This window comes from Peromyscus maniculatus, chromosome 14, assembly GCF_049852395.1.
Source record: "Peromyscus maniculatus bairdii isolate BWxNUB_F1_BW_parent chromosome 14, HU_Pman_BW_mat_3.1, whole genome shotgun sequence".
Classification (NCBI taxonomy): domain Eukaryota; kingdom Metazoa; phylum Chordata; class Mammalia; order Rodentia; family Cricetidae; genus Peromyscus; species Peromyscus maniculatus.
The window spans coordinates 49,181,568-49,195,988 of NC_134865.1; the positions used below are offsets into that span (position 1 = coordinate 49,181,568).

General features: G+C 47.5%; 1 protein-coding gene across 3 annotated transcripts in view; it reads left to right on the forward strand.

The window, feature by feature from the left end:
* Fntb (farnesyltransferase, CAAX box, subunit beta) overlaps positions 1-14,421 on the forward strand; it is a 101,724-nt gene that overhangs the window by 58,282 nt on the left and 29,021 nt on the right. For all 3 annotated transcript variants that reach the window (XM_076550908.1, XM_006973135.4, XM_076550907.1), the window contains exons 5-7: positions 6,170-6,316; positions 6,462-6,545; positions 13,480-13,566. In XM_076550908.1, the coding sequence (XP_076407023.1) occupies positions 6,517-6,545; positions 13,480-13,566 (116 nt within the window). In that variant the 5' untranslated portion in view covers positions 6,170-6,316; positions 6,462-6,516. The remainder of the gene's footprint in view (positions 1-6,169; positions 6,317-6,461; positions 6,546-13,479; positions 13,567-14,421) is intronic.

Below are 14,421 nucleotides of genomic sequence, written 5' to 3' on the forward strand. Positions count from 1 at the left end.
TTTATTTGTGTGTTTACATAAAATAAACGAATAAGGGTTTTGGAGCAGAACACTTGCTTGGCTTAATGATTTTAGCATTGTAGGAAGTACATTAGTGTGGTCCCCATTCTTAGTTATTAATGGCTACTTCAGTGAAACACACAGAGCAGAGTGAAAATCACAGAGAGCCCATGTACTGTTAAAATTAGGCTTTGAGGTCCAGGATGTCGCTCGTCCGATAGAGCACTCTCCTAGTGTGCAGGAGGCCCTACCTAGGTTCAGCCTCAAGTATTGCAAAAACTGGTCGTGATGATGCACACCTGTAATCCCAGTCCTGAGGAGGTAGAGGCAGGAGGATCAGAAATTTAAGATTATCCTTGGCTGCGTAGTGAGTTTGAAGCCAACCTGGGCTTCAGGAGACACTGCCTGCAAGGATGACCTGAACTTCCGGTCTGCCTTCCTTTCCCTTTTAAATGCGAAAATCACGGGCTTGGGCCACTGTGTCATATTTTGTACGCTGCTGGGACTGGAACCCAGAGCTTTACGTATGCTAAGCAAGCACTCTACCAAGTGAGCCCCTCCCTTAAAATTTAAAGTTAAAATCTAAGTGGTATGATGACATCATACCGAGTCACCTGTCTTCTGGGTGCTTTTCTGGGCCAGGTTCTGCTGGTGTCTAGTGGGTACAGGTCAGGGAGGTCACTAAATACCTTTGCAGGATTAAGTCTTGAAACAGGAAACTGTCCGGGTCAGTCCTGCCAGTGTAGGGAAACCCTGCTCTAAATAACTCCCTTTAAACTTGACCATGCTTCCCAAACAGCCACCTTCCAGATGGGTGTGCTTAGCCAAGACTCCGGGTCGTCTAGCCTCCTGGAACCAACAAGACATGGAGTTCATCCTTCCTCTGTTCACGGTTGGACTTCATAACCGAGGAGGCATTGCCCTCTGTTACGTTGAGATACAGCTGTTTTCTAGAATGGCCTCTGGAAGAGTCACTGCTGGAAGAAGCCAGGGACTGCCACTCAGAAGCATTTGCTGCTCCTCCTGAGCCATCCTGTGGATGGGCTCCTACCCCCTGCTCCAGTCATCCTCCTAACTTATTCCAGGCCTGTGGTCTCTGCGGTCACCTGTTCTGAAGTCTCTTCTGTTTTGTTGGTTTTTTATTTTAGTACTATTTTTATTTTGTTTTGGGTCCTGGAGATTGCACCTTTGCACTTGCCAGGCAGTCTACCCCCCTCCCCACTCGCCTCCAGCAGAAATGTTTTAAAAGTCTAAGCTGAGTTGTTCTTACTCCAGACCAGCCTCACTCTGTAATTGACTTGAGTTTGTGCAGAGTCCTTTGAATGCATGAAGTGTGCAGCCGAGCATCCTCCTCGCTATTTGTCCATAATAGTAATCCTTTAGTGGTTTGTTCCCTATCCAGCCCTAGCATTCTTAAAAAATATCTAGCTATTTTTACAAGTATAATCAGAACTCCTCTTAGTTGGAAAATGGAGGCTAGGGCCAGAGGCAGTTCTTAGCGGGGCTGTGTTGACCCATTGACAAGGATGCTTCATTGTTGATTATCCGTATCTCACAGGCCCTAATCGCTGGTCCTTTCCCTTCTGTGTTCCTAGTCGTTTCTGATCCTGTATTTACATGCTTCCCCCCTCACAGCGCAGACCCCAGTGGGTTATTTGCTAGTTGAACCTGCCTCATTTGTTTTATTCTTACTGGTCTCTGATTTGCTTTCCTGTTGTTTTACATTATTTGCTAATTTACATAGTTTTGAATCCTTCGTTCCCATGGGTGACAGTTTTGTTGTGACTTTTTTAGTCTAACCATTACTACAAGTTCACGAGGGCCAACAGTAGGGCCAGTGAGGTGGTCCAGCAGCTAACACGTTTAGCACGGAAGTCTGACGACCTGAGTTCGATCCCTGGAATCCCTGTAAAGCTGGCAGGAGGGAAAAGTACACAGTTATCCTCTGCCTTCCACAGGCCTGGAGCCCCATCACACACACACATACTTACATTATAATAAATGAATTTAAAGTTCAAAAACTAAGGCCGGAATACTCTTCCCTTGAACTTGATTCTCTTACAGGTTTTACGTTCTCTGTAAAGGTTGAATGCCAGAGAAGCAGTGTCCAATAGAACGTCCCACGATAATGGGAAGGTTCTGTGATGTGTGTGTGTGACCCATTATGGTCGCCATTAGCTAAGCACAGTTACCGAGCCTTTGGAATGTGGCTGGTGAGACCAAGGAGCTGAATTTTTTATTTTAATTAATTTGAATTAAAATTTAAGTTGCCCCCTTAAATTTTAGGGTTGCCTGTTGGACAGGACAGATGCTTCTAATTGATCTTCACAGTGTGGTTCTCAGGCCATTAGCATTGTCATCCCAGGGACTGGTTAGAAGCACAGAATCATCTGGATGTGGTGGTTCAGTCATGGTAATTCTGGTACTTAGGAGGCTGAAGCAGGAGAGTTGCTGCAAGTTCAAGGCTAGCTTGGCCCATGTAGTGAGTTGCAGGCCAGCCTGGCTACAGAGAGAGATCCTTTAAACAAAACAAAACTAAGCTGGACATGGTAGTGCACAGCATGGATCTCAGCACTCAGAAGGCAGAGGCAGGCTTATCTCTGTGAGTTCAAGGGCAACCTGGTCTACATAGTGAGATATAGGCCATCTGGAGTTAAATGGTGAGACCTTGTCTCAAAAAAACAAAAACAAAAAAACCCCAGCAAAACCAAACCAAACCAAACCTAAGACGCACAGGTGATGTACATCTTAGAAGTCATGGTACTTGGGTGAGCATTGGAGTCACACAGAGTCAAAAACCTGCCACCTTTCTCTGCCCTCAGTGATTCTGATTGAATTGGTATTAGGTATGGCTTGGTTGTTGGGTTTTAAAAAATACCCCTCAAAGTAATTCTAATTGTGCGGTAAAGATGGATGGTGCTCAGCGTTTGTGGGTATCCGAGTCACCTGGGCTCTGGTAACAGTACAGACTCTCCACTCAGTCAGCCCAGGTCTTGATTACTCCACTGATTTTGGTGCATCCTTCGTGTACAAAGGGGTTTCCCTCTGCTGGTCATTGATCTGTAAACTGGCATGCAGAGCTCCTCCTAAAGCAGCCCTGACCTGCAAGCCTCGTCCGTGGCATCTCTGAAGGGATGCTTTTGGGAACACTGGGCGTTGTCACAGCGCTTCCTAGTTGCCGTTTTATATTAGGTTGTCTTTAAGTGGTTTCCCCTTTCCGAGAGGTCACAGTATCGTTAATATTTTGGTTTTTAAAGTTGCTAAGAAGTCTGCTCATGACAGCTTGTCACTTCATAGTCAGTTTGTGTGCTCCTTAAGGTGCAGGCTGGAAAGCCGCAGGGTCGGAATGTTCTGTAGTGCGGCAGGGAGAGGCACAAGGGAGCCCCAGCTCCAGTTCCCTCCCTCAGCCTCATGGCAGTCAGCTGAGGGAGGGTGGCTTGGAGCCACGACAGCAAGGTGTCTGGAACATTCAGATCCCCACTCATTCCGGGCCACAGGCTACTGTGTCAGGAGTGTTACAGTCCATTACAGTATCTATCTCAGGAGCTGGGGCGGAAATGGGTACTAGGTGACTCTAGTATGTCTTTCCTGTTTTGTTGTGTTTTTGAAGGTCTTAACTCTGTAGTTCAGGCTAGCCTGAACTTGCTACGTAGTTACGGCTGGCCTCAGACTTAAAGCAGCTCTGTATAGAGCACACGTGTGATTGCAGCACTTGGAAGGCTGAGACAGGATTCTGAGATCAGTTAGGCCAGGCTGCATAGTGATGCCCTGTCTTAAAAAAAAATCAAAAGAAAAGTCTTGTGTGGTGCTGGGATTGAACTCAGGGTCTTGTTTGTATGCTCTATCACTGTATGTTTCCAGCTCCAGGCTGTCGAGTTTTTGGTTTTTAGATTCATTTTTATTTTATGTGTATGAGTGTTTTGCTTACATGTGTGTCTGTGCACCATGTGTGTGCCTGGTGCCCGCGGAGGCCAGAAGAGAATCATATCCCCTGGAACTGGAGTTACAGACTGTTGTGAGCTGCTGTGTTGGTACTGGGGATCGAACCTGGGTCCTCTGGAAGAGAGTAACAAGTGCCCTTAACCACTGAGCCATCTCTCCTGCCTACCTGCTGAGTTTTATTTTAGTTAATGAGGAACTAGGTTCAATTCCCAGGTTATCTGGAGTCTAATCACACCAGGCTAAGAAAAATAAGTAAATAAATAAGTAAATATTTCTGGATATTCCATAAGAATTGACCATGGGTTGGAAAATCTATAAAGAGCAAACTCAACTTATGAAAATTTTTCTTTAAAATGTGCTCTAGAATTTCTTCCTTCTCTGATGATAAACTCTGGTTTCAATCCTTCTGTTGCCTACAATAAAAACTTAGGTGTAAGTAGGAGTGAATGAGTATCGTCTTAACCTGTGAAGACAGAAATGGCCAGTCAGTATCATTTTCTGTGCTGTACCTGTCTACATAATGGAAAGCCTGAAATAAAAAAGAGCTGTGTATGATTGATGGCTCACACCTGTAATCATAGCACGTGGGAGGTTGTAGCAGACAAATTGCTGAGTTCATGGTCACACTGGGCCATAGAGAGAGTCCCTGCCTAAAAAATAAATGAATGAATGAATGAATGAGTAAATAAATGAATGTATAGATCGGGTCTGAGACGGAGCTTAGTTGTTGGAGTGTTGCCTAGCATACACGAGGGCCTGGGCTTTGATCCCAGCACCTCATAAACCACATCTTTGATCTGAGTCCTGACAAGGCAGAGGCAGGGGAACCAGACAGTTCAAGGTCAGTCTCAGCTACATAGCAAGATCGAGGCCAGCCTGGGACGCATGAGACCCTCTCTCAGAAAGAAATGTGCCTCTGTGGGAACTAGCCCTTCCATCTCAACTTATGAAAATTTTTCTTTAGAATGTGCTCTAGAATTTCTTCCTTCTCTGATGATAAACTCTGGTTTCAATCCTTCTGTTGCCTACAATAAAAACTCAGGCGTCAGGATGCCTGTCTTAGTTCCCTTTGCATCGCCATGAGACAATGCCCTGACAAAAAGCCACTTCAACTTTCTCTGCTGTCTTTCCGCGCCGCTCTAACGGCGCTCGTGAATGTCCTGGCTGATGCTCTTAAAAGCATCAGCGGTGCCAAATAGTGAGGCAAACTCGGGTCCTTATCGGACTGTGCTCCAGAGTCATTGTCTGGCTCCCAAGTGTGATGATGAAGCACGGTTCCTTAGGCAAGTTTGAAATCACTACCGACAGAGAGCTGGTAAAAATCACTGTAACCTCACAAGGAGGTTGAGGTAGGGGGTGAGCAGCCCAGATCTGACGTGCAGCTCAGAGACCTAGAAAGATGGCGCAACAGTGCCGTCAGCTTGGTTTCATTGTACCGACAACCTCAGCTGGCATCGTGGGCCCTGCAGCAGCAAGACAAACGCACACAGGAGGGAAGAACCCTGGGATGTTTCTTGTAGGTTGTAAAACACATGGATAAATACAGTGCTTGGTGGAAAAACAAAATGAAAGAAGAGAAGGAAAAAAAAAGCAGGTTACGGGAGAAAGGGTTTGTTCGGGCTTACAGCTCCGGGGGTGTAGAGCAGGGAAGACAGCGTGGCAAGAGCAGTGCGCCGTCTGCTCCCCCTGCCCCCCAAGATGGAGCAGACTGCACCCAAAACCGGCTTCTTCCCAAAACTGGTGGTGGGAACAGAAAGATGTCGCCTGCCAGGGCTCTGGGGACAGTGAGTGAGAAAGCGTGTTCATGGGCCCCGGAAATGCACGCAGACCAATGACCAGCATGAAAAGTGAGGTGAGCCCTGAGCCCGAGGCAGAATCCAAAAGTCCTCAGAAGAGCAGACTAATGCTACAGATCCAGGGTGACAAGTTTAGTGAAAAATAAAGAGAAAGATTTGGTCAGGAAGCATGAGACTGCCCCAGGTCTGTGAAAGGTTTCCTCCCATCCTCACGTCAGAACAAGACAGACACTTAAATAAAAGACGGTGGAGTGTGCACAGAACTGGATAAAGAGTTAAGTCTTTTGGGTGGTTGTAGTCAGGTGTCAAGGAGGGGATTTTCACCCCTGTGAAGGCAGGGGGATGAGTAGCAAAGGTGGGAATCGCAAAGGCGTTTGATATGTGGAAATCAGTGCCGACTAACTTTGTCTTTCCCGTGGCCATGTACCCAGCGTGTGTCAGTTCCTGGAGCTGTGTCAGAGTCCAGAAGGTGGCTTTGGAGGGGGCCCTGGGCAGTACCCACACCTTGCGCCCACGTATGCAGCTGTCAATGCGCTGTGCATCATTGCCACGGAAGAAGCCTACAACGTCATTAACAGGTAAAGCTGCAGGCAGCGGGGTGGGGGGGGTGGGGGGGTGCAGGAGTGAGGGGGGTGTGGGGGGGTGGAGACTCGGGAGGGTTCCTCCTCCTCTGCCGCACTGACTGACCGTGGCCCACTTCCGCCCTCTCTCCACTGTTCTCAGAGAGAAGCTTCTTCAGTATTTATACTCCCTGAAGCAACCCGATGGCTCTTTTCTCATGCACGTTGGAGGTGAGGTGGATGTGAGGTGAGTGGGACAGTTGCCTCCATGGCTTCTGGAATGTACCTATTCTTAGAGCAGCTAAGCCCCGAGAAACATGGCACACTGCTGCTTTGTCCCATAGACTGATATGCAAATGTCGTGTCCCTGGTACAGTGTCATGGTGTTAAGGTCCCCCAGTGTCATTATCTCTTAGCTTCTTTTATGTAAGTGTCAAAATATGAGTTGGATAAAAACAAAATCAAATGCTTTAGGTTTAAATACAAAACACATTTGTTCAGTGTAAAATAGTTTAATGTAGGTAGTTATACAATGTATTATAATCTTGTACCTCTTGGAGAAGCAAGCCTAGAGTTGAGTCTAAATACTTTCTGGTTGCATTTGATTAAATCCTGAAGGTGCTGAACATCCAAGGCACATGGGAGTTCCTCTGTGGGGTGCAGAGTGCCTTGTGGGCCAGTAGATTGCAATGTAGTGGACTTGAACCAACTACTTGGTATCCATTGGCTCAAACCTAGTGTTTTACTCAAGAAGTGTATCTGGCCAGGTATGGTGGTCTGTGAACATGATCTCAGCTCTTGGGAGGTCAAGGCGTGGTGGTGGTGGTGGTGGTAGTGGTGGTGGTGGTGGTGGTGGTGTGTGTCAGAAGTTCAAGGTCATCCTTGGCTACATCATGAGTTCAAGGCTAGCATGACCCTGTCTGAATTAAAAAGAAGAAAAGGGAAAAAATAAATATATTCATTACACTAGCAAGTAGCTTCCTGACCTGTGGACAATCCACCTATAAGGCATGTAAAGTTTACGGAATAAGTGATTTCTCGAATGCAGTGGATCATTGAGATTGTATATCATTTAGTCTGGGAGAAATACATTTTTGGGAGGAGGTTAAGCTTTTATATTAGAATGACAGAGATATCTTTTGTGTGTGTGTGTGTGTGTGTGTGTGTGTGTGTGTTGTTTTATTTTGTGACAGGGTCTCACTGTGTAGCCCTGGCTGGCCTGGAACTTGTTATGTAGACCAGGCTAGCCTTGAACTCCTGGAGATCCGCCTGTCTCCCCCCAGTGTCTGGCCTCATGGTGGATTCTTGAACATATTTTTCACAGTGAGGTGCTAGCTGTGTAGCTTTTGACATAAGTGTTGCACTTTTGGCATGGGTAGCACAGTATCTTCAGAAAAGCCAACCAGGAATCGGTGAGATGGCCCATAGGTAAAAGCATTTACCTCACAAGCTTGGGGACCCAAGTTCAGTTCCTGGTAGAAGGTGTGAACAGACCACACATGTCCTGGAGTAGGTGAACACCCCACCTGACATCATAGACACATGATGAAAATAATTGTAAACAAGTGTAAAGAAAGCAGGCCAGCCACATAGGCCTTGTTTGCCTCCTACAAAGCACAGCAACCGAGCTCTGGAAACCCAGGTCTGTTCTGAAGTCCTGAGCAGTGTCTCCACCAGGACCTGAAAGGAGTGCTGGAGGGTGAGTTCTGATAGCATCTGATTTCATCAAGCAGCACAGTACCAGGCTGCAGTGATGAAACTTCAGCACCCCTCCAGGAGAGGACACACTCTCTTCAGTGGCTTTTGTTGTCGCGTGTTTCCTGGGTACTTGACTCTGCTGTCAACTCTGCTGTCAATCTTCCTTGTCTGAACCAGGCATAGGAACTTCCTTGCCTGCCTTGACGTGTGGCCAGAGCTCAGCTGTTAGAGAGTGGTGGCAGTTTGCAAGGCAGTCTTGTTTTTGATAATTAATTGAGCGGGATGTGGTGGCGCACGCCTTTAAATCACAGCACTCGGGAAGCAGAGGCCAGCCTGGTCTACAGAGTGAGTTTCAGGACAGCCAGGACTACACAGAGAAATCCTATCGTGAAAAACCAAAAATAAAACTAATGAATAAATAAATAGAAATAATAAATCGGAGTTGGCCTTGGTAGCACACACAGAATATCCAGCACTCAAGAGGCTGAGGCAGGAGAATAGTGAGTTCAAGGTCTGCCTGGCCTACACAGAGAAACCCTATCTCAAAACCACTGGGTGTGGTGGCTCACGCCTTTCCTCCCAGCACTGCGGAGGCGGAGGCAGGCGGATCTTTCTCTGTTTTCTTACTCCTACATGCTAGACAAATGCAGGCAGCTCCTGTCAGTTTGATGTGTTCCATTAAGGAGCACCTGGCCATAATCCTCTCCTTCCAGCCATTGAGCTCCTGGTTGTTCTTTGTCCAGTGGATGAAAGATTTGAACGACAGACCAAGCCTGTAGATGTCTTCCCATTTCCTGGAGAAGAGCTGAGAGTCCTACCTCTGAATTGGCAGGCAGCAGGAAGAGATTGGCTCGGGCGTCTGAGACCTCAGAGCCCGCCCCCTGGTGACGCACTTTCACACCTCCTCCACATGGCCACACCTCCTAATCGTGCCACTCCCTGTATACCAAGTATTCAGTGAGTCTGTGCTGGCCATTCCTATTCAAAGACCACACTCTGGCTTCAGTACCTAGTACTGGAAAAATAAACATACAGCCGGGCGGTGGTGGCACACGTCTTTAATCCTAGCACTCAGGAGGCAGAAGCAGGCAGATTTCTGTGAGCTACACAGAGAAACCCTGTCTCGGGGAGAAAAAAAAGAGTCATTATTTATTCATTTTCTGAATTAACTATGGAGTTGGTAGTGTCCTCTGGGGATGGGGGAGAGACAGCAGGGTGACAGTGCAGGATGTGTCCTAGGGCCGAGAAGTGGGTTGAATGCTACTGAGTTGTAGGAGGCCTGGGGGGGGGGGCAACGGTGGGAACAGAGAGCTGGAGAGGCTCATTACGGAGGCTGGCAGGTAAGTTCTGATGGGTTTTCAGTAGGCGGTGACCTGATCTGATTTGTACTCTTAGTTCTCTGGTTGCGGTGAATGGATTGTAGTGTTCTAGGGAATGTCCTCTGGCTTCTGTGCTGGAAGGAGGGAAACACATGGAAACCTGGTCCAGGTGGATGCTAATGACTTGGGTTTGGATGACGGTGGTGAGGGAAGAGAAAAGCAGACAGGCCTGAGAGCCGTGATGCTAGATACGGGGAGACAGGAAGAAACGACGTGAAAAGTTGTGCCCTGTCCCCTTCCTGTTTCTCGGTGTGATCCAGGACTAGTGGTTTTGGTATCTGTTGTGTGACTTTCCTGGGAGTCTATTTCTGTTCATCTCAGATAGAGAGGGCAACAACAGAGCCAAGAAGATTTCATCCAAGCCCTGCTTGTTGAACCATTGAATTGATTGGGGTTGTTCATAGGAGCATGGGTGACCTGGGCATCCGCATCACCAAAAATCACCCGAGTGTTGGTTCACAAAAGCTGCATCATTGGGATTCTCATCCCCAATCCTATGTACCACCTAAACCACATGTCACTGGGTCAGGATTACATGTACCTGGTGGAGGTCAGGAAGGAGTGAGTGGCTGGAGTCTCGGGTGAAGGTCTAAAGATCCTTCCCTGCCGTTTTCTAACAAGGGAACATCAATCAGCTTAATCTTCTGAGTGTCACATGGGTAATCACAGATGCTCTGATTTCACAATGCTCCCTGAACCTTGGAGTTACATGGATGTGTGGTTATTTGCTGAGCAACAATATAGAATAATACAGAACCTAGCAGACACTTCCAGCAATTTGACCAATTATGAGTCTCTCTAGTAACTGCTGTCCACTATAAAAAGGTTTCTTCCACTTAGGCCCCACAGTAGCAGTAGCCTGCAGATGTAATGACAAACGTCTAGAAGGTAAATTGATAGACAGATCACAACTATTTCACAAAACAATAGCAGTAGCCTTCCTGCTTGCGCAGGTTTTTGCCCCTGGTTTACAGTACCAAACATAGTTTCTCTCCATGAAGAAAGTAGTTGGTTATATCTGTAACGGTTGTACCATTATTCCTCAGGCAGGCACATTGTGCCTGTTGTGTTGATGGCATCAACAGAGTGCACAGACAAGCAGGACAGTTGGTGACAGTTTTCTCCCCGCAGCCAGGGGAGTGTCTGGTGGCACCACAAAAATCAGCCAGTGGGGAGTGAGCTGCTGGCTCAGACCCAGCTTGATTCCTCCATATTCTGCAAGCAGAGCATGTGGTCTTTTCAGCAATAGGGTCTTACCATTTAGTGCCGGGGTGTAGCTGTAGTAGTATAGCCTGTGTAGCAGGACTTTAGGGGTGTCCCTTGCCAATAACAAGTAGGGAGATACCCCAACACCCAGGATACATTCAAATTCTTTAACTTGTGTTTTTCTGTTCTTTGAGATGCTTTTCCAAATCGTTAGAGAGCCTAGAGGTTAATTAACACTGTATCATGTGCATAAGGAAACCTTTTCAAAAAGGGGAGGGGGTGGTAGGGTCTCCCAATGAACCACCATTGGCTATTCCGAACATGTGAGAATAGGTTTTAGGATTTAGTGGCTAGGGGGGTATTTTTTAAAACTGTTAGTGAGGTTCAAAAGGTTCTATTGCTTTCGTTGGGTTTCAGGTGGGCAAAATCCTCCCTCTGGGCAGACAGTCCACTTTCAGCTGCAAGTCTTATCAGCTTTGGCCTTGGTGTTCTTGCAGTCCTGGTCCATCTGGGCATGGGATGCATCAGGGATTATAATAGATCTTGAGTCCATCAGCCATCTGAGGGTGTCTGCAATACAGTCATCAAGGAGCGTGTCACCCTGTGCCGCACAGAAGAAGGCAGTTCCACTGGGATGTCTCCCGCAGACTTTGGATCCTGACGTTCCTTCCGGGGGGGGGGGGGGGGGGCAGACAGCTCAGCTTCTGCTTCATGTCTTACATCAGTATTGGGGGAACACACAGTCGCCATTCCAGCAGGGCTACACGCTAACCCATACCACGTGGGGAAAGATGGCCACGTTGGAACTGCCCCCATGGAGGGTCTCCGAACAGCTCAGCCTCGGTTGCTGTCCTGTCTACCTTAGCAGAGGCCATTGAACTGCACTCCCCCAACTCATCTTTGGTTCTGTGTATCCCGTTCAGCCATTATTGTGTGCCTTAGCCTGGGCGGTGTGTGTGTGTGTGTGTGTGTGTGTGTGTGTGTGTGTGTGTTTCTATTCACCCTTAGTACAGAGGGCAATAACAGACCAAAGAAACCATTTAGTCGTGATAGCTGCATCTCTAGAATCCTCACCCCCAGTCAACCTTCTACCTTGAACAATCCCTCTAGCACCTAAGACCATGTGCAACTGGGTCACGATTAACTGGCAGCTAGTGTGGGGGGGTGCCATTCAGAAAAGGAGTGGCTGGAGTGTCCACTAAGGGCCCGATGCCCCTCCTCCTTCCTCCTCCTACACAGGAGGATTAATAGACACTATCTTGTGAGGATTTCATTCAGTAATCCCAACTGCTCCGATACAAGACCGTAACAGCCATGTCGCCCCCAGAGGACAGAATTCCTCAACTGCCTCCCCTGTCACCTCTTCACTGATGAGAGGCAGAGTACATCACAGTCGTCCCCCCCCCCCCGCCCCCCCCCCCCAGGAGGATTCAAGGGCCGCAGAAAACACTGCGGAGCCTTTGTGAGAGGCTCACGCCTGGAGGAAATTAGATCATACCTTCCATGTTAACATATGGCAAATGACAACATCTGGCGCCGGCACACTTGCCCCTTGCCTGCTCTGGATGCCTCTGCTGCGCCTTTGGCCAGTAGGAGCCCGGCTGGTCCCAGTGCTGGCAGGACAGTCATGCCCATGGCTTCTGCAGAGTCCCGTGGAGTGCCCCAGTGAGTGTGGCTCCGTGTTCAGTCCGTACAGCTAAGACGATGGAAGACGGGCTTTGTTCCCTCCCCTTTCATGTTCCTTCTGAGCTCTGAGCAAAAGAACTCATGAGGAGAATTAAAACAAATAATTTTTGTCTTTCCATGCTTCGTATTTGAAAACAAACAAACCAAAAAACCAGTCTATGGATGTGTTCCATGACAGATAGAGAAGATGAAAGAGTGTCCTGAGAAGAATCATGGCTGAAGAATAGAATGACAAGAGTTAGCTCAGATCAAATGGATACATTTGATTTTATTTTCTTTGCTCATTTTCAGATAGGAGCTAGAAATATAGCTCGGTAGAAGAGAGTGGGCATGGTATATGCAAAGCCCGGGTTAGATCCCCAGAATTACCCTGCCCAAATGATATGTTTATACCTTTGCTTTTTTTTTTTTTTTTTTTTTTAAATTGAAACAGTGTCTCATGATCCAAAGCTGGCCTCAGACTTGCTATGTACCCAAGGATGACCTTGAACTTGTGATCCTCCTGCCTCTACCTCTTGAGTGCTGAGATTATGGGCAAGCACTGCCATACCCAGTCAGACCTAGGGTTTTGTGCATGCTTGGCAAGCACGTCACCCACCCAGCCACATCCTCAGCCCTGTTCCTCCTTTTCACTGAAATGTGTGTTTCTGTGTATGTCTGAGCAAGGGCTTGAAATCAGGGCTCTTTTCTCTAGAGGCCGGAGGGTGTCTATTCCTGTCTCGTTCGTGTTGCCCAAGCAGCCATTAGGGTGTGGTGGCCTGCTCTGGAGTGTGTCTGTTGGAGGAAAGGTAGAGCTAACCTTTGGCACATGTCCTTAGTCCAGACAGAGGTCCCCAGTCTGCAGCAGAGAGACGTCTGGATGAGTGAAAAGAGCCTCGGCAACACCTGGAGGAGCCGGTGGCCACTGTTCTAAGTCTTTGAAAAAAAGGCTGAGTCTATTTTTGAGATGAATTGATAGGGTTGGTCTGCCTGTGTGGAGGCCGGGAGACTAGAATGTCATGTTCCTTCACTGAAGCCGTGTGGTGAGCAACTCTATCCAGACAGAATGTCCCACCTCGCAGAGACCCAGAAAGAATGACTGTGTGCCAGGAGCGAGACGGAATGTGACTGCAGCTGATGACGCAAAGTGAACAGTCCACCCGAGCAGTCCACTGAGCCTCGTCCTGGCTTTCCTCGGAGCCTAACATGTCCCCTCTGTTTCTGTCTTTCCAGAAGCGCGTACTGTGCTGCCTCAGTGGCTTCTCTAACCAACATCATCACGCCAGACCTCTTTGAAGGCACCGCCGAATGGATAGCAAGGTGGGAGAAGTCACGTGGTCCCCAGTCCTCCGAGAGCGATTGGTCAAGAAAAGCTAAAAGTCTGGAAAGAAATATAAAATTCTAAGAGATGTCTTAGGGGTTATATGTTGTGCCCTTTACAAATACTTGAAATAAGCTGGGTGGTGGTTGCCCATGACTTTAAGCCCAGCACTCGGGAGGCAGAGGCAGGCAGATCTCTGAGTTCGAGGCCAGCCTGGTCTACAGAGTGAGATCCGGGACAGTCAAGGCTTCACAGAGAAACCCTGTCTCAAAAAACAAAAACAAACAAACAAACCCCAAACACTTGACATTATTTTCAGACTCTCATTAATGTGGTATTATAGTTCAGAATGGCAGGGGCCAAAAGCTTGGGTGAGTAGTATTGGTGGGAGTCTAAATTGACTGAGGCAGTTTGGCAGTATCTCAAAACACCCTTGCTTATGAAACCCCGTAACACTACTCCCAGAAACTCTCACCCACATGCATGGAAGAGACAAAGACTTGTTTCTAAGAGCAAAAGGCCTGAGACAGGACTGGGTGTCGTGGCCCAGGGTAGCCACACTCGGGCTGTAATCACAAGGTCATCTTCTGCCTCGTCTTGAGTTTCAGGTGAGCCTGGGCTACAAAAGACCCTCTTAAAAATAAAAAACCAAAAGGCATATATATGTGTACATATATATGCTCGTCTTTATTTTTATCAAAATAGTACTTATTTCCATGTTAATATACTGCAGTGACACCAGATGATATACTATGATCATATTTTTTGTATAACTTTCATTTTCCTGGAGTTAGTATACATATCATGGATATATTTATCAGGAATTCATCTCCAAATTCTCTACCAGTACTACA